This window comes from Alexandromys fortis, unplaced genomic scaffold (assembly GCF_014885135.2).
Source record: "Alexandromys fortis isolate MF-2015 unplaced genomic scaffold, M_Fortis_MF-2015_v1.1 scaffold_56, whole genome shotgun sequence".
In the NCBI taxonomy this organism is placed as follows: Eukaryota; Metazoa; Chordata; class Mammalia; order Rodentia; family Cricetidae; genus Alexandromys; species Alexandromys fortis.
This window is the reverse complement of record NW_026067935.1, coordinates 1,138,080-1,158,030: the sequence shown is the minus strand read 5'-3', so window position 1 is coordinate 1,158,030 and position 19,951 is coordinate 1,138,080. Positions and strand designations below refer to the sequence as shown.

The 19,951-nt window shown below is 44.3% G+C and overlaps 1 protein-coding gene across 2 annotated transcripts in view; it reads left to right on the top strand.

Annotated features, from left to right (window-relative positions):
- Positions 1-16,157, top strand: part of Nipsnap2 (nipsnap homolog 2) — a 28,990-nt gene extending 12,833 nt beyond the window's left edge. Inside the window, exons 4-10 of one of the 2 annotated variants that reach the window (XM_050146409.1) lie at positions 1,802-1,896; positions 2,311-2,381; positions 3,541-3,681; positions 5,384-5,415; positions 10,177-10,271; positions 12,291-12,374; positions 14,949-16,157. In XM_050146409.1, the coding sequence (XP_050002366.1) occupies positions 1,802-1,896; positions 2,311-2,381; positions 3,541-3,681; positions 5,384-5,415; positions 10,177-10,271; positions 12,291-12,374; positions 14,949-15,013 (583 nt within the window). In that variant the 3' untranslated portion in view covers positions 15,014-16,157. Of the gene's footprint in view, positions 1-1,801; positions 1,897-2,310; positions 2,382-3,540; positions 3,682-5,383; positions 5,416-10,176; positions 10,272-12,290; positions 12,456-14,948 lie in introns of both variants that reach the window. The other variant, XM_050146408.1, reaches the window with a different exon arrangement.
- The last annotated feature ends 3,794 nt before the right edge of the window (positions 16,158-19,951 follow it).

Sequence of the window (19,951 nt, the reverse complement as noted above, 5' to 3'; positions counted from 1 at the left end):
TTTTTTAATCAATGCACACAAAAAAGTAAATGCCACCTCTCAAGAAATAGACTTGCGCTATCCTTGGTAGTGCACGCCTGTGATTCTAAAATTCCAGAATTTGAGGCAGGATTGTGAGATCAAGGCCAGCCAAGAATATGTAGTAACAAGACCTTATCTCAAAAGCAACTATAAAGTTAGGTGGATGTGGTATCATGTAGCTCTAATCAGACTCTGGCATGCTGGGAGCGGGGGGGGGGGGTCAGAGGCAGGAGACCATTGCAAGTTTGAAGCCCGTATTTTACATAGCAAGTTCCAGGCTGGCTGGGGCTACAGAGTAAATCCTGTGTCAAAAACAAAACAAAACTCTGGGGGCTAGAGAGATGAATCCGTGGTTAAGAGCACTGGCTGCTCCTCCAGAGGTTCTGAGTTCAATTCCCAGCAACCACGTGGTGACTCAGAACCATCTATAATGGGATCTGATGCCCTCTCTGGCGTGCGGGCACACATGAAGACAGAGCACTCATACCCCTCCCCCCCCAAAAAAACACACACACACACACACACACAAAAAAAACTGAATAACAACATGTAGTGCCTGTCACCAACCACTGTGATTAAGATGTATTGTCAGCAGATAAATGGAATCAGTAACATCTCTTTTTTCTTTCAGGTTTTTGAGACAAGGTCTAGTATTAATTTTCTATATAGCTAGGCAGGTAGCATATGCCTATAGTTTTTGGGAAAAATCAGTCCCAAGTTTAAAGTCATCAGCCACATGAGACCGTGTCTACACATAGGAAGGTTTCTGTGGAGTCCGGCTGGGATATGACACCTGTCAGAAGTCACACATGGCTGTCAAGGCTCAGCACCAGTCCTGCTCTTGGTGCTCCTGAGTTGGTTGGGTGTTCACTGTGATACTTCTGAGATCCTGTATGTGGAACCCATTGTTGTTTCAAGTGTATATTTCATTTTCATTCTTCCAGTTGTTAACCACGCTGGTGGCGCTGGGGACTGCGGGGGGGGGGGGTACAGCTTGGTTCACACCACCACTACACCTGGCTGTCATCTTTCTTCCCAAAGGCCTTCCCACCGCTTTGCCCCACTGGGCAGCCAATTGCTCACCTCTGGCTTGAATGCTTCTCCCCGCTTTCTGGTTTCTTCCATGGTCTTGTATGTCATTCCCGACTTTCTTTTTTGATGAGAACCAGCAAAACTTAACTTCTGTAAACATCGTATTCCTCAGCAGCTTTTTTCTCCTTTCTCCTGAAATAGCAAATAGAGCCCCGGCTCCTGGACTCTGGGACCTTGGTCCCTTGTAAACACCTTTATCACACCGCAGGAGTCGCTTGTAACTCTTGTAAATAACCTGGGGTTAAAACCTAAGCTGTTGGTAAGTGGGTGCTGATAGACAACGGAATTTAGCTAACACTTCAGATCCGGACATGATCTTACAAAATGTTGTGGGGGACTGGAGTGATGACTCAGTGATTTAGAGGATTTGTTACTCCAGCAAAAGACTCTGACTCCTAGCACCCACACAGTGGCTCACAACTGTCTGTAACTCCAGTTTCAGGGAATCTAGTGCTCTCTTCTGGCCTCTGTGGGCACCAGGGTCACACATGGTAGACAGACATACATGCAGACAAAACATTCATACACCTGAAATAACTAACTCTAAAACAAACAAAACACATATGGATGGTGTGGGCTCGGTTTCTAGAATACATAGGAAGTGGTTGTGTTTCAACTGACACTCCTGTGCTGTCTACCGGGAAATCTCTCCCCGGTTTAATCAGCATTGCTGTCTCTTCTCTTTAAGTCAAGAAGTATTACCAAAGATCCATGAGGGCAAGCAGTACCCTTGTACCTTGGTGGGGACGTGGAACACGTGGTATGGCGAGCAGGATCAAGCCGGTAGGAACAAAAGTCTTTGGGATAAATACCTTATTTTGTAAATGTGGTACTTGTTTTTATAGTCCTTTTCAAGTTCCATTCTGGTTTCACGGATCAAGTGGTTTCTACAGTAACTCACTGTAAAAATTACTTTTTTAATGTTCAAATCTGTTATGAAAACTTTGTAAAGTAACTCAAGGGCAGATACAGGCACACTACAATGTTGTACTGTATTCCTGTGGTGGATACAAGGCGCACTACAATGTTGTCGTATGTTCATATGATAGATACAAGGCTACAATGTATTGTGTTCATGTGGTGGATACGAGGCACACACTACAATGCTGTACTGTATTCACGTGGCATGCATTCTGTATTGTCAAGGTAAAAATGCCTCGAGACTGAATGTACGCTATCTTTTAAAATACATTTCAGTCCACCTCTGGAGGTACGAAGGAGGCTATCCAGCCCTCACGGAGGTCATGAATAAGCTCAAAGAAAACCAGGTAACAATTTGGGTGTGGGTGTGGGTGTGTGTGGAGAGAGAGAGAAAGAGAGAGAGAGAGAGAGAGAGAGATTCTTGTGTAGTATAATGATTCAGGTGTATTCACACAGAAGACACTTACCAGCTTTTGTTAGTAAACCGTTTAGTTTTCATAGTAGAAATTTCATCATATGAGTTCTTAAAATTGTATGTAAACATGAAATTACTAGTTTTTGTTGTTGATGTTTATTTGTTGGTTGGGGTTTTTTGTTTGTTAGGTCTTTGAGTTTTGTTGGGTTTTTTGTTTTGTTTTTTTCAGGGTTTTGTTGTTGTTTTGTTTTGGGTTTGGTTTTGGTTTTTCGAGATAGGGTTTTCTCTGTGTAGTCCTGGCTGTCCTCGCTTTGTAGACCAGGCTGGCCTCGAACTCATAGAGATCCACCTGCCTCTGCCCTCTGAGTGCTGGGATTAAAGGCGTGCGCCACCACCACCACACAGCCAAAACTACCAGTTTTAATACTATCACCATCAGAGCTCCTGCATGATAGCACCTTGAAACTGACAAGCCTGGACTCTGACACTGGCCACGCTGCATGGTAAACTCAGCCCTGGGTTACAAATAGAAGCTGTCAGCCACAGCATTGTTTGTTTTGTTTTTGAATTTTTGTTTGTTTGTTTGAGACAGACAGTTTCTTACAGCTTGGGCTAGCCTCAAACTCTTTATGTACCCAGGGATGTCCTTAAATTTCTGATTCTCCTGGCTTTTCAAATGCTGGACTCACAGGTGTGTGCTACTATCTCTGGTTTAAGTGGCACTGTGGATCAAACTCCAGCTCAGTAGTTTAGAGGACTTGTTGTGCTTCCAGAGGACTGTTGATTTCCAGCATTCACAACCACCTGGAATTCCAGTTCCAGGGGATCTGATGCCCTCTCTGACTTTGCAGGGCACCAAGCACTCATGTGGTACACACACATACATGCAAAAATAAATAAATCTTTAAAAGAAAAAAATCTGGATACATTAGGAAGTGAGAGGGCACACTCTATCCATTATTTCCATGCAGTAGATAAAAACTAAGATAGTCTTACTTATAACCGTGTTAGCCTTTGCAATTTGGTTGTTACTAAAGTCTATTTATATATAAGTATCCAAAGATTTCATGAGCATTTTTTTTCACCCAAAGGAGTTTGTGAATTTCCGTAAAGCCAGAAGCGACATGCTTCTCTCCAGGAGAAATCAGCTGCTGTTGGAGTTCAGTTTCTGGAATGAGCCCGTGCCGAGATCAGGACCCAATATATACGAGCTCAGATCCTACCAACTCCGAGTAAGTAGTGAATGCAGGCCAGGCCTCCCTGCACAGCTTCCTGATGCAGACAGTGAAATGAAGTGAGCGTTTTGTTATGTGTGTTTAGCATCTTATATGTATTTTTCAGGGGTGGTGGCAGTGATTGGAAACAGGGTCTCCAATAGCCCCAGCTGGCCTTGAATTTGAGCTCCTGCAGTAGTCTCCCGAGTGCTGGGATTACAGATAGCCAGCATCACCTCCGGCCTGTATTTTGATTTGACCTCTTTTCTTCCAGTCTAGTCTTTTTGTTTTACTTTATTTTCTCTTTCTCATCCTTTTTCTTCTGCTAAATTCTTTTGTATTTATGGCATTATGTATAATGTTTATTACTTGATGTTTTTCCAAGCAATTTTCTTTTTTTTAATTTATTTATTATATATACAGTGCTTTACCTGCATGTGAAGGGGATTCTCAACCAATCACCTTGTTTGGGGGGGGGGCACCAGATCTCATTACAGGAGGTTGTGAGCCACCATGTAGTTGCTGGGAATTGAACTCAGGCCCTCTAGAAGAACAACCAGTGCTCTTAACCTCTGAGCCATCTCTCCATCCCCCAAGTAATTTTCTTGAGGATGACTTCAAACTTGGTATGTAGCCAGGGATATCCTCTTCCTTCTACCTTCTGAGCATGGGGATCAAATGTGTGCACCACCACGCCTGATGTACACCACGCTGAGGGTCCAGCCCGGGGCTGTGTGTGCCAGGCAAACACTATAAACTGAGCTGTGTTACATCTCCAGCCCCAAACATCTTTCTGTTCAAGCGCAGAAAGCACAGATATGCAACAACTGCCCTCTCTAAGGCAGGAGTGCCTCAGAAACCCTGAGTGCTGCACAGATTGTACAGCCCTGTCTGAGTGAGAGCGAGAGGGAGCCAGGCCTGGCAGCAATGGCTTTTCATCCCAGCACTTGGAGGCAAAGGCAGGCAGATCTCTGTGAGCTCAAAGTCACCCTGGTCTATATAGCCAGTTCCAGCCCTGGTCTATATATAGCAAGTTCCAGGACAGCCACAGCTCCATAGAGAAATCCTATCTCAAAAAAATAAAATAAAATAAAATAAAATAAAATAAATAAGGGGGCTGGAGAGATGTGAAGTTAAGAGCACTGATTGCTCTTCCAGAGGTCCTGAGTTCAGTTCCCAGCAACCACATGGTGGTTCACAACCATCTGTAATGAAATTTGGTGCCCCCTTCTGGCCTGCAGGCATACATGTAGACAGAACACTGTAAACAAAGTAATAAATAAATCTTTTTTTTAAAAAAAAAAGATTAAAAAATGAGAATGTGGGGTTTTTTTTTTACAACTTTCTAGCTGTATCCCTTCTGTGACTAAAAATAATGACCTAGATATAGCCCCATTTTTATTGGTACATTCTGGTTGTCCATCCAATAGAAAACATAATTGTGTCCACTTTCCATCTTCTTTCTATATACATCCTTCACCCTTGGCAGCCTCCAGTGGCAGCAGCATTACAAGGTGTACATCTCGGTGATGTAATGATCTCCTTTGTACTGGGGAAGGTGGAAAGAGGTCCTTCAGTGCATCAGGGGATGGGCTGACCGTGCCATGTGTTGGTTGTTTTCTCAAATGATGCTACAGTGATTGCGTGGGAACACAGCAGATAATCACAGTTCCTAGTCTATATTTTCATACAGCTAACCAAAATCTAAATTCCCTTTCAGCCAGGAACAATGATTGAATGGGGCAATTACTGGTGAGTATATTATTGTGTTGAGTCTGTATATCTCATTAATTATTTTAAGCCATGCCATGAATTATTTTTGTTTGGCTTTTTGAGACAATCTCATGTCCCCACCTACTTTCAAACTCACTGTGTAACCAAGACAGGCCTTGAACTCCTGATCCTTGTGCCTCCACCTCCCAGGTTCCTGGATTCCCAGGTGTGAACCACCACATCTGGCTCACACTGTAATCCTTAGGTGAGAAACCGTCAAATGCCTTGACTCAGTGCTGTGCTTTCCCAGAGTCTCACTGCTGCCAGGGTTGTATTGAATGCTGGGCTCCAGTGCTCCTGCCTCCACCGCCAACAAACCTGGAAGTGCAGACACACAACACTGTCCTTTTTTTAGGATTTAGTTTTCTTTTGTGTGTCTGGGCATTTTGTCTGCATGTATGTCTGTGTACTATGTGCATACAGTGCCCAGAGTCCAGGAGAGAGTGTTGGCTCCTCTGGAACTGGACTTTCAGGTGTTTGTTACCCACCGAGTGAGTGCCTAGGAGATGGGCAAGTGCCTTTAACTGCAGAGCCCACTCTCCAGCCACCGTGATTTGTCTTCTTTGTTCCCTTTGTCTTCTTCCTCCACTGTTGTTTGTTTATTGATAGGGCCTGGTGCCTGAAGAGGTCAGAGGACAACTTCCTGGAGTTGCCTCTCTCTTCCTAAGGCCTGGATCCCTACGATGAAACTCAGGTCATCAGGTTTGGCTGCAAGTGCCTTTAACCCCTGAGTCATCTTACTGGCCCCTGATTTAGATTGCCTTTTTAAAATGTTTTTGTGAAAAATCTCAAACATGTACAAAACTAGAGAGAACGATATGATGGAGCCCCCATTCTATACTTATTTCTAAGCTTCCATAATTATAAAGTATTTTTATTTCATGAGCATTTATGTTTTGCCTACATGTATGTCTGTATGAAAGTGTTGGATCCCCTGAAACTGGAGTTAAAGGCAGTTTATGAGCTACCATATGGGTACTGGAAATTTAACCCGGATCCTCTAGAAGAGTACCCAGTGCTCTTAACCACTGAGCCATCTCTCCAGCACTGCTTCTATAATTATTAACACAAGCTGAACATCATATAAAATTCCACCTCTTAGGAGGTTAAAGGACAATCACAAGACACAGCAAGACCCTGTCTCAAGAAACAAACAGACAACAAAAGAAAAATATGTACACAAAAGTAAATTACTAACACAGGCCAGTCGTGATTAGGTCTGACCTCTTAGGAATTACCAAGTCCACATGCTGTTTCATCCTTAACCGTTTCAGCAGGCATCTCTCCAAAAAGGCTTGCAGACAAAATCCCAGTCCGAATGAATCCACTCTCTACACTCCTGAGGGGTAGCTCCTCGGAGACCTGGGGGTTTGTTACATTAGCAGGGCAGCTGGGATTGATGGTGCAGCTGTTTTTTGTTTTTTGTTTTTCTGTAGTTTGAGTAGCAAGGCAGCAATGGAAGATTAAATGGACAAAGTAGGAAGACTGACCGTTCTCTCCGAGAGCCGGTACCGAAGCCTAATGTTATGACTGATGCCTGTACTAGCACTCAGGGAGGGCAAAGCAGGAAGATCTCCAAGGTTAGATGCAGGCTGGGATACAACGGAAGATGTCTTTAAACAAGTATAGTCTTGGCACATGGACAAACATATAATGTAGGTCAGTGGTCCAGAGCTGAAGGGCCAGAAGTTAACACTTGACCGCATTTATGAGCAGGTGCTTTTTGAAAAAATGTGCCTAAGTAAATCTTCCTTCAGTGAGGGAAGATAACTATTTCTTGGCATCAAAAGGTGCCAGGAAAACTGGGCATAAAAAAAATTGTTTGCACTCCTGGCTTATATTGTTTAAAAATAAAAAATGAACCAACTCAAGGGCTGGAAAGATGGCTCAGCAGTTAGTAGAGTACTTAGATTGGATTCTTTTTTTTTTTTTTTTTCCAAGACAGGATTTCTCTCTGTAGTCCTTGCTGTACTAGAACTCACTCTGTAGACCAGGCTGGTCCTGAACTCAAGAGATCCACCTATTTTTATTTCCCTCCTGAGTGCTGGGATTAAAGGCAAGTGCCACCACACCCAGCATCAGGTTGGGTTCTAAACAACCATGGCAGCTCACAACCATTTGTTCTTCCAATTTCAGGGGGCTCTGATACCCTCTAATGGCCTCCAAGGGCACTGCATACATACAGTACACATACATGCATGCAGGTACTCATTCATAAACATAAAATAAAAATAAACATTTTCTTTAAATGTAAGACGTTAAACATGAAAAAAGCCCAGGGAAACTCTTTGTTAGTCTGAACTAGGCAAAAGTTCTTAGGTTCAGTACAAAATCTCTAGCTAGCTAGGTATTGTAGCTTCCACTTCTCTCAACACAGGAGAGGGAGAGGGAGAGGCAGGAAGATCAGGAGATCAAGGCTATCCTCAGCTACATAGCAAGTTTGAGGCCAGCCTGGGCTACCGAGATTCTGCTTCAAGCAAACAAAAAAGAAATATATATATTTGATTATCTACTGTGATAAGTACCATTGTATCAAGGGGTTTTTGTTTGTGCTTTTGAGCTGTTCATGTTAGCAATTTAGATGTTCATACAACTAGGATGTTACTAATTAATATTTTTTCACAGTGAATCTACAGGATATGTTGAGGTTACTCAGTTATTTTAAACTTTTCACATAGCCAGTTCCTCATTTGATTTGTATTTTGGCGTGTAGGTAACTGTTAAGATGGTTGTCTCCTCCGCAGCACACATTTCTGATTATTACCAGGCTACGGCAAGTATATTTTCTCTGCCTTCCATAACCAAATTAGAAAAGTCCAGAATGAAATTAATAATCCAGAATATTTTATCACGATCAATGAAAAACTCTTTCCTTCCTCCTGAGCAGTTACAGTGCACAGTTCAACTGATTTCCTTAATTCAAGACAATTGATCATATTTGTAATTTTTTGACGATATCTATATAATTTGTGGGTAATCCATATGTGATTCACAACAGAGGAACCTGGAGGCCTTGGTGGGGGTCCCTGTGGATGAGCGTGGCGGCACACAAAGTGGTCCTCAGCAGCCAGGTTGCTGCTGTTCTGAGCCCAGTTAAGGTGGAAGAGAACACACTGGTCAGGCCATCTGGAGAATAGTACTCCTTCCTGGGCGTAGTGATGCCCACCTGTAGGTCTAGCATTCAGCAAGCTGAGGCAAGATCATAGTAAGACCCTATTTCAAAAAACTTAAAGTATTCTGTACCTTACTTAAGGGTTATTTTTTTCACTGTGGATATTCGTAGCTTATTTTTCAGGTTCTTATCATTTAAATAAATGAAGGTGAATCTATCTCCTCAAATTTCATCAGTGATAAGCCTTTCATGTGCCCGAGGCCAGGCCAGAGCACGGAAGTATTAATACAGATTTGCTGGGTAAACCATGGCAAGGACGCCCTTGATAGACCCAGTTTTGCTCTCATGTGGATGGGGTCTCTGCGTCATTTGAAAGCCCTGCCTTCATTTTTATCCGGATGATAGAAAATTGGTTTGGGAAAAATTCATTTTAAATATTTTCAAGATTTCAGGTGATCTCACTAAATGTGAAGACAGAGTGTCTGGTCCCAGGAGAAGATGATGTTTAAGTTTAAAAAACAAAACAAAACAAAAAAAAATTCTTGTTTTGCAGTATTAAATATTGAAAACAAAGAAGGGTTTTGTATTTGGTGACTGGTTTTGGAAGGCTTTGTTGTTGTTGTTTTTTTAATGATTGTTTTTAATCAAATTTTTATTGTTTCTTTTTTTGTTTTTTTAAAGCAGAGTTTCTTTGTATAACCCTGCTGTCCTGGAACTAGCTCTGCAGACCAGGCTGGCCTAGAATTCACAGAGATTCACCTGCATATTGACCAGTTGTGGGTCTCTGTGTTAGCTGCTGTTGCCACGCAAAGCCCTGATGAACATTAGCAGCATGGTCACCGCAGGTGTCCCAGGGCCTGTGATGTGTCTGTTCTCGGTGCTGGGCCTCGTTAGCAGTGTTGGGTATGGGGTCCATACCATGGACGAGGCCTCAAATCCAACCAAATGTAGTTGACTTCCCCACTAGCGTTAGTGCCACCGTCGCCCCAGGGGGCACATCTCATGAGGAAAGAAGTTATTGTGGGCTGCCAAGTTCACAGCCGTGAAGCAGTTCCTTGTAAGTTCGCAGGTCTCTTCCCCTCCCATTTATTTCAAGAATCAGAAGTTTATATTTAAATTGAGGAGTAAGCAGAAGTGCAACCACATATCTTCATATTGCTGTTTTTGTTTTGAAAAGTCATAGTTAAATATTATCTACTTCTTATAAAGATAGCTTTCTTAGGAGGCTGAGGCAAGAAAATCACGAGTTTGAGGTCACCTGGCCTACAAAGAATATTCTGAGCTAGCCTGGAGTGTAGAATGAGATCCTAACTTCACACAAAAATAAAAATAAAAACTTGATTGTATATAATACTTTGATATGCATTAAAAGAAAACAGTCTTCATTCCCAATAGCTGGCCCTGAGTTGAAGAAATACAGTCTGAGTCTTCGTTAAGAAAGGGTCTCACTATATAACATGGGCTAGCCTGGACTCACTGTGTAGCCCAGGCTGGTCTCTAACTTACTGCAGATCCTCCTGCCTTTCTTCGTCTCTGCCTTCCAAGTGCTGGGATTGCAGGTGTGCGTCAGCATCCCCAGGCTCCTCCCGACTCTCCTTAACTATCGGAACACTGCTTTTCTCTCATAGGGCCCGTGCCATCCGCTTTAGACAGGACAATAATGAGGCAGTTGGGGGATTCTTCTCTCAAATTGGGCAGCTATATATGGTGCATCATCTTTGGGGTATGTGTACTTTTCCTTCTTTTGAGACTTACTGGGATTGAAGAATTCATTACTAATGACGTAATAAACAGTGGGGTTAGTCTAGACTCAGTAACCTTAAACACGATAGCAGCCGCAAGCAACACAGGTGGATGGTAACTGCTGGGCTAACTAGAACAAAAGAGGCCAGCAGTACGAGGTCAGTGGGTCACTGGCCACAGGTCGGACCCAAGCCAGATCTGTTGGCACATGGCTGTAATCCCAGCACTCAGGAAGCCAAGGTTGGAGAACTGAGAATTCACTACCAGCAAGGGCTGCATGGAAGATTCCAGCCTTGAACTACAAAACAAGCCACGGTCAAAAACAAAAACAAAAGAGGCTGTTGGGGAGGTTACTAAACATTGGAAGGGGGAATGGGAGATGGATATAATTGTATTTTATTGCATGTATGTACGTAAGTAAAAATTAAAACTGGGAAAACCACAGCAGTCAGGGTTTGGAAAGATGGCACAGCAATTAGAAATTCACTATTTTTCCAGAGAACCCGAGTTCAGTACCTCCAGCTTATGACATAAACATATATACCTACACATAAATAAATTAAAAATAGGGGCTGGGGAGATGGCTCAGCGGTTAAGAGCATTGCCTACTCTTCCAAAGGTCCTGAGTTCAATTTCCAGCAACCACATGGTGGCTCACAACCATCTGTAATGGGGTCTGGTGCCCTCTTCTGGCCTGCGGGCATACACACAGAATATTATATACACAATAAATAAATATTTAAAAATTAATTAAAAATAAAAAAGGGTATGGCTGTGAGATAGGACATGTGCAAGGCCCTGTGTTCAGTCTTCATCAGAAAAAAAGATCCCCACAAATAGTGCAGACCGGTTACATAGTAGCATCACGGCTAGGAAGCTAAGTCTCAGTGGTTACATTGCCGCAAAAAAGATAACTTCATCCCTGCGCTTCCATCATCACTCCCAGAAACCCCTGCTGCAGCTGGGCTCTTCTACTCAGTGGAGCTTACGTAGAAACCTAGAAACCGAAAGCCTAATGATACATTATAGCAGTGACCCTCCCTCTTCCTAGCCTTGTCCACCAGTAGCCTTGTCCAGGACAGTGCATCATCTGGTGAGCTGAGATTTGGCTCCACATCAGCATCTGCGTTTTCAAATGTTCAAATCAGAGTTTATGAAGAAATAAAAAAAAAAAAAAAACAAATATAAAAACAGCAATCGGCCTGGAGAGTTGGCTCGGCCTTTAAGAGTGTTGCCTATTCTTCCAGAGGACCCGGGTTCAGTTGCCAGCACCCACATGGCTGCTCACAACTGTCAGTAACTCCAGTTTCAGGAGCTCTGACATCCTCACACAGACATACATGCAGGCAAAACATTGATGTGCGTAAATAAATAATAAGTCATTAACAAAAGGTTTGTTCTACAGCTGGTGAAGTGATTGACTGGTTAACAGCCCTGGCCGATCTCACAGAGGACCCAGTCTGTTTCCCAGCATCCACAGTGACTCACGGTCCCCTGTAACTCCAGTTCCAGAGGATCTGTGGCTCTCCTTTGGCCTCCATGACATGCACAGATACACATGCATACATACATACATGCAGGCAAACACATATACCTAAGATAAAAAATTAATTTAAAAAAAATCAAAATAAAAACACATGTTCTTCCCTGGTCGTATTGTACATGCCTGTAATCCCAGCACTTGGGAGAAAAAGGCAGGAGGAGTGTGAGTCTAAGGTTTATCCAATCTGAAGGTTCTCAGTCACAAATGGGCTGTGTTATCGAAGAAGCTTCCTTGCCTTGTAGAGACAGCATGTGGTCACTGGATTATAAAACCATGAGAGCAGGCAGCTTCACCGCTCCTAGAGGGCCTGCCATGGTTTCTCTCAGTCCATGCTTGCTGTTCTCCAAGTCAGTTACTGGGTGACCAAAACAGAGTCAGAAAGCAGGACAGCCACCTGAATGACTGTACTTCTAGAATGCGGGTGTTGTCTGATCGGGTCTTTCCCCTGTGTTTAAGCTTATAAAGATCTCCAGACCAGGGAGGACATACGGAACGCCGCGTGGCACAAGCACGGCTGGGAGGAGCTGGTGTACTACACGGGTAAGCTGCCAGAGACCCCGACACCTCCCGCTTCCAGTGTTATTGTTAGAAACAGCTGGGAGGAGCTGGTGTACTACACGGGTAAGCTGCCAGAGACCCCGACACCTCCCGCTTCCAGTGTTATTGTTAGAATTACAATGTGACGGGAAGGTTAACAGGACGTGAGATAGACCAATGTTCTTTTCTCTTTTGATACTAACTTGGCTTTGTTTCAGATTAACAACCTGGATTCTGTAATCCAGGGCGGTGCCTCATGACTAATCCAGCTCCCTGGAAAGTCAATGGATTGAAAGTGTTGGGCCAGCCTAGGCTACAGTTAGACCCTGTCTGAAAAAAGCCAGAGAAGGGGCTGGAGAAGGCCCAGGAGATGGGCACTGGCTGCTCTCCCAGAGGACCTGGGTCTAATTCCCAGAACCTCACGGTGGCTCTCAGCTGCCTGGAACTCCTGGTCTAGGGAGTCCAATGCCTTTTTCTGGCCTCCGTGGTCACAACACATATAGTCAAGCATACAGATAAAACACCTATATGCATATAATTAATAAATAAAATTATTTTTAAAGCACAAGACAGATAAAATAAGAATATTGATTGTTTCAACTGTTATATTGCCTAGTAGAGTTTTTTTTTTTCTTTTTTAACTTCCAGTGAACTGGGGCCGTATGTCAGAGTTCGGGCTTCTGATATTCTGACAATGAAAGCAGGTTTTGAGTCTTTTCTTTATTTTTTAATTTTTTTATTTATTATGTATACAATATTCTCTCTGCATGTATGTCTGCAAGCCAGAAGAGGGCACCAGACCTCATTACAGATGGTTGTGAGCCACCATGTGGTTGCTGGGAATTGAACTCAGGACCTTTGGAAGAACAGGCAGTGCTCTTAACCACTGAGCCATCTCTCCAGCCCGCCTAGTAGAGTTTTGAGACTTGTGGGTAGCTTAACTTTTTTATTTAATTATTTTATTTCCTTGCTGTCCTGGAATTCACTATATAGAATGGGCTAGCCTCGAACTCACAGAGATGCATCTGCCTCTGCTTCCCAAGTGCTGGGATCAAAGGCTTGCACCACCGTGCTGGACTAGCTTAATTTCTTAAAAATATTTTTTTAGTTAATTTGTTCTCTAAAAGTTACAATTTTTTTCTAAATTCTTTTCATTAAAGCCATCACTTCTCCAAAATAATTAATACATCAATTAAAAAGAATATATTTGCAAACAGGTATGGTGGCAAACACATTTAAAAGGTTAAGGATAAAAGAATGCCCCAAGATGGACTGGGCTACAGAGTAACAAACAGCAGCAATAATAATAGTGACAATGATAACAACTTTGGGGCTGGGGATATGGCTCAACCCTGGGTTTGACCTACAGCACTAAAATTCAAGAGAAATTATAAAGTTAATTTTTTTTTAGTTGGTTGTTTTGCCAGACAGGGTCTCACTGTGGAGATCTGGCTGTCCTGGAACTTTCTATGTAGACCAGGCTGACCTCAGATTCATAGAGATCAGCATAAAGTTAAATTCGATGGCTATTTAAGCTGCATTCTGAGTAAGAAAATGAGATAGCAACCCAGAAAATAGCTTGTTTTAGTTAAAAAAAAAAAAATCAGTCAACAGGTAGGCAGATCTCTGTGAGTTCGAGGCCAGCCTGATCTACAAGAGCTTGTTCCAGGACAGACTCCAAAAGCTACAGAGAAACCCAGTCTCAAAAAAAAAAAAAAACATAAAAACAAAACAAAACACACACACAATTGGGCCAGGACTGTGCCAGGAAGTGCAGGTAGGAGGGTCCCAGCTAAAGGCCTTTCTTGGCTACATAGGGAGTGGACACCAGTCACAAAAGAAACAAAATCCTGTAATTTTGTGTGTTATTCTGTTGTTTGATACACACTCTCTCTGTTTTAAACTTGGTGACAAATTTGAGGGAGTCCTCCTGCCTGGGCCTCCCACATGCTAGGATTACAGGTGTGGGTCACCATGCCTGTTTGTAATTTCCACTTAGATTTACTGGTTCCCTGAATGAGTCTCTCAGTCCACAGAAGTAGCTTTTACAAAATTTTTAAATGGGAAAAAAATTTCTTTTGCATTGATTTCCATGAGCGCTGTTGTTCTACTGGGGGTGGGCCCACCACAGCACACTTAACACGTGTGTCTGTGGGCCATTTGTGGGAGTCGGGTCTCTCTTCCGCCATGGTGGCTTCATGGATCAACACAGGTCTTCAGGCTTGGTGACAGGTGCCGTCACCCACTGAGCCATCTCACTTTTCCTTTCTGTGGGATACATCTTGATCCAGAATGATTTGAATTTTTGTTTGTTTTAGTTTAAAGAACCTTTTGAGAAAGCGCTATTTTTCACAACCGAGGCTTTCCCATCAAGCCCGCTCTCCAGTGGACTCTTTCAGTTTCACTAACATCCTAGTCGGTGCTGTCACAGATTTCAGCCCTGGTAACCGGTCTCTTTTCTAGCGCTCCCCTGCCTTCTAACAGCATATGTCTGTGGTCTGAGCAGGCGCCTTGGTCATGTGTCTTTACCCCAGTGCGTTTGGAAAGTCAGCCAAGTAACCTCCGCCTTGTTTCCAGTCCCTCTCATTCAGGAAATGGAGTCCAGAATCATGATCCCGCTCAAGACCTCGCCCCTCCAGTGAAGCTTCCATGTGCCTACACGGATCTCCGTGACGAATATATGTCATGAATTCATTTCAACCGTTCATCGAGTGAAAAAGAAACTGAGGTGTAAACTGCTGTACATAGCTTATAAATCTCTTTTCTTTAAGATTTGCATAATCACGAAGGGAAATCGGGGTTTGACTATGTGGAGCATCGACCTGCCGCATCTCTGCTTACCAAATGTTACTTAAGCCTCCAGCCCCTCAGGAAAATATGATAGCCGGGGGTGGTAGTTTGGCATTCAGGGAGCTGAGGCAGGAAAACTACAGTAAGTCCTAGGTCAATCTGGGCTACATAGAAAGTTTCAGACCAGCTTGGACCCCTGGGCTTGCATAGTGAGACCCTGTCTCTAAAACCAAAATTCAAATTCAAATCATCTCTGAGGAAAATTCCAGCTCTGAAAAAGAATTAGCTGTTGCTTTCTATTTTCAAAAATCTGTTTTATGTTTACAGATTTCTACAAATTTCCTTCCTTCAGGAAGAAATACAAATTACATCATATTTCCCAAGCAGTTTTTTGTTTCGTTTTGAACAAATTATGAGTGTACCCAATGGCTGAAAATGTTCTGATTTTGTGACTCTTGGCCAGTCAGCAGGCTGAGCGGTGCGGGTGCTCACGGTGTACCTGACCAGAAATGCCAGAAATGCAGGCTCCACCAGGCACTGTGTCCGAAGGGCTTGGCACGAACCAGTGCACCACATGCTATTTGGGAGTAAACACCTCAAATAGCTCTAATTTTATTTGTAATATTTTTCTATGAAACAAGTAGCTCTTGGAAAAGAGGTTTTTATTTTGTAAACCACCCTTTGTCACCTCTGACCTCTGGTTCTATTTTGGTAAGCTTCCAAGATCTTGTATGAAGGGCAGGGCACGCTGGGTCTCAGTTGGCATAAAGCTTCATATTCTGTCTGTCTCCGTTGGTTTTGTTTTTTAATATAGTGTGCCAATTCTGTGACTGTAATCATGTGGAAGTCCCATTGAACTGAAGAATTATGTCTGCCCTACAAATTGATATGTATAAAATAAAGTATGACTAAAACTCCTATCAGATGCCTAATTTTTACATGTGAAAGGTTTTCTCAAAGAACATAGAAAAGTAAATAAAATCCTCTTAATTTTCACATTTTGCATGATTGAAACCTTTTTGGGTTTGTTTTTGTTGTTTTTGTTTTTTCAAGACAGGATTTCTGTGTGTAATAACACTAACCTTCCTGGAACTCACTGATTGACCAGGTTGGTCTTGAACTCACAGAGATCCTCCTGCTTCTGCCTCCCGAGTGCTGGGGTTAAAGGTGTACACTGTCACAGCCCGGCTCTTTTTTTTTTCCCCCACAGAGTCTCACTCTATAGCCCATGTTGTCCCAGAGCCTTCAGAATCCTCCAGTCTTTACTTTCCCAGGTGCAGGGATTGTATACATGAGCAGCCACACCATTAAAAAAAAACACATGCCTTTAATCCCAGCACTTGGGAAGAAGAGGCAGGTGGATCACTATAAGGGCAGCCTGGTCTACAGAGCGAGTTCCAGGACAGGCTCCAAAGCTCCAGAGAAACCCTGTCTCAAAAAACAAAAAGGAAAATGAAGGAGCCGGGCAGTGGTGGTACATGTCTTTGATACCAGCACTGGGGAGGCAGAGGCAGGTGGATCTCTGTGAGTTCGAGGCCAGCCTAGCCTAACAAGAGCTAGTTCCAGGACAGGAACCAAAGCAACACAGAGAAACCCTGTCTCGAACAAAAGAAAAAGGGCCAGGGCTGAGGATGCAGCTCACTTGACAGAGTGTTCACACACAAGCTCTACTAGGTTCAGTCAGTCCCCAGCATCATACATATCCATATATGGGTACAGTGGCGGGTGCTCTAATCCCAGCACGGGTGAGGTGAAGGAGGAGGACCAGGAGTTCAAGGTCATCCTCAGCTACTTAATAGTTTGAGGCCATCTTGAGCTCCGTGAAACCCTGTCTCCAAAAAAAAAAAAAAAAAAAAAGGCAAAATCAAACAAAAAGCATGCCATGCCTCCTGTCGTGTTCCAGTCCGACTCATTCTCTGGATAAACTGCTATTCTAGTGGATCTGTACAGGCAAGTATCTCTCCGTGAAAGGGCAGGAGACCCCCAAAGCAGCAGCAGTGAGTGAGGGTCCAGAGATTCGAGGAGCCACCTTAGTGGTGGTGGAGATAGGATAGGGTGGTGTTTGTTTTGTTTTGGTTTGGTTTTGCCTCAACAGCCCTCAGAATTTTTTTTGTTTGTTTATTCATAGTTTGGGTCCCCCCCCCCCCCACAGGATTTCTCTGTGTAGCCCCGGCTGTCCTGGAACTCACTCTGTAGACCAGGCTGGCCTCAAACTCACAGAGATCCGCCTGCCTCTGATTCCCAAGTGCTGGGATTAAAGCCAAGCACCACCACCGCCTGGCAGCCCTCAGAATCTTAATTAATGGTCAATTTCATCTGGACAAGCGAGTGACCTGTCCACAGTCACATGAGTCCTGTCCACATCCTCCAAAGTGTTTTTGCGTCTCTCCTCATACAGTTCCTCCAAGCCTGAGGTCAGCAGTACCAGAACTGCTGTCTTCAACAGATAGATCACCAGGTCACGTCCAGAGCTGGAGCCATTTCCACAGCATTCTGTATCTAATGCATTACTAAGGTTAACAATTGACCTAAACCAGGCCCTTCCACCCTGGCCTACTACTTATTAACACTGGCCCCAGCGTTAGCATGTTAATACAGCCGAGGAAATCTCGCTCCCTAAGGCTCTGACTCTGAAGAACAGTGCTAGGAAGACAGGCCTGTGCGAACACACCTGGTGATCTGTGACACTGGGGACGGACCCCTAGGGCCTCCTGCAAGCTAGGCAAGCACTCTGCCAACTGAGCTCCTCCAGCTCTTCACCCTGTGTGAGCCTGTCTACGAGTGCACGTGCCGCGACATGCATGACACCAGAGGAAACCTTGCAAGAGTCTGTTCTCTCCTCCTATCATGTGGGTCCTGGGACTCAAACTCAGGGTGTCAGGCTTGTCAGCAAGAGCCTTTACCCACCGAGCTATCTCTGTGGCCCCCTTTTCTTTTTAATTATATTTTGTGGGTGTGTGTATGTGGACTCTGTTCTCTCCTTCCACCTTTGGGGATCAAACTCAGGTTGTCCTCAGGATTGACAGCAAGAGCCTTTACAAGTCCAGCCATCACACTGGTCCTCACCACCCTTTCCTCGTTTTGTTTTGGTTTGGTTTTTGCTTTTCTGTGTAGCCCTGGCTATTCTGGAACTTTTTTTGTTTGTTTGTTTGTTGTTTTTTGTTTTTTTGAGACAGGGTTTCTCTGTGGCTTTGGAGCCTGTCCTGGGACTAGCTCTGTAGACCAGGCTGGTCTTGAACTCACAGAGATCCGCCTGCCTCTGCCTCCCGAGTGCTGGGATTAAAGGCATGCACCACCATAGCCCGGCTATTCTGGAACTTTTTAAGACCAGTCTGGGCCTCGAACTCAGAGATCTACCTGCCTCTGCCTCCCAAGTGCTGGGATTAAAGGAGTGTTCACTACCACCACCGGGCCCTTTCTTCCTTTTTAATATTTTATGTGTGTGTAAATGTGCCTAAGTGTAGGTATATACAGGTGCCCGCCAGAAGAGAGCAGGGGATCTCCTGGAACTGGGTTTACAGGGGTAAGCCACCCTGTGTGGATCCTAGGAACCAGGTCATCTTTAAGAGCAGTAACCTAAATTCTTACCTAAATTCTCTCTAGCACTCCCAAAAGTTTATTATTAGTTTTACTCACATGTGCTTGTGTGTGTGTGTGTGTGTGTGTGTGTGTGTGTGTGAGCGCACGCGTGCGTGCGCGCTATGGGGGGGGGGAGATCAGAAGACAGTCTTGTGAAGTGGCTTCTCTCCGCCTTTATGTGGATTCTGGGGTTCTAACCCAGGTTGCCTGGGAAGCACCTTTTCCCACAGGGCAATCTCACTGCCCAGTTGTTTTGAGACAGGGTCTCCTGCAGATCAGGCAGGCTGGCTTCAGTCTCTCTCTGTACCCAGGGTGGGCCTTAATGCCCTGATCATCCGGCTTTGCTGGGGTCACAGGCAGGCACCACTGTTGCCCGCTTGCTTCGTTTCTTGGTTACAGAACCATGCTGTGAAGTCCGTTCTCCGGCCTCAGACCCCAGAGTGCTAGGATTACAAGTGTATGCCACTATAGCCAGCTATAAAGGCTTGTATTGCTTCAACTTCCTACCAGGACGAGCTTCATTTCCTTAACTTTCTCTGGTTATAGAAGCAGTTTTTATAGATTGAAAAAATGGCACTCCCAAGCAGGAGCTACCACTCAGGGAACCCCCACCCCACTGTACCCATAGATGTCGCCTCTGAGAGGAACCCCGACTGCTTCCACCCAGGCTACAATTAGAAAACCATGAAAGAGGTCATTACAGCTCTTGCCTCATTCATATTCACCCCCCCCATCCGCCTACCCCCCCCACAACAAAGAGGAGACTGTAGTACCCTGGGGTGGTGAGCTCAGAGCCAGTCAGAATCTCAATCTGCACCCTTATCAGATTCCTCTGGGGCCAATTTGGCATTGCACCTGTGCAGGCCGCCATCCTGTTGAAGCAAGCTCTCCTCACCAACTCGGGGTTGGCCGCCTCCTCCACCTCTGTCTGGGCTTGTGTGCCCTAGGTGGTCATGAGAACTAAGACATTTAGCAGTGCTCTGCTGAGCCTCAGCAGGCCTAGTCCTGCCCATTTTGCTCTGCTGAAAAGTGCAAAGCCACAAAGCGACATCTAGGAGAGCTGCCAGGAAGCATTTACAACTGTGGGACAACAGCCTTGTTGTTTGGGAGCCCGTGTGAGCTCTGCCAACACACTCCTCCGTGCCTTTCCTCCAAAGCCTAAGGTTTTTGCTTTGTTTTGGTGTTCAGGATTTTTTTTTCCTTTGATTTTT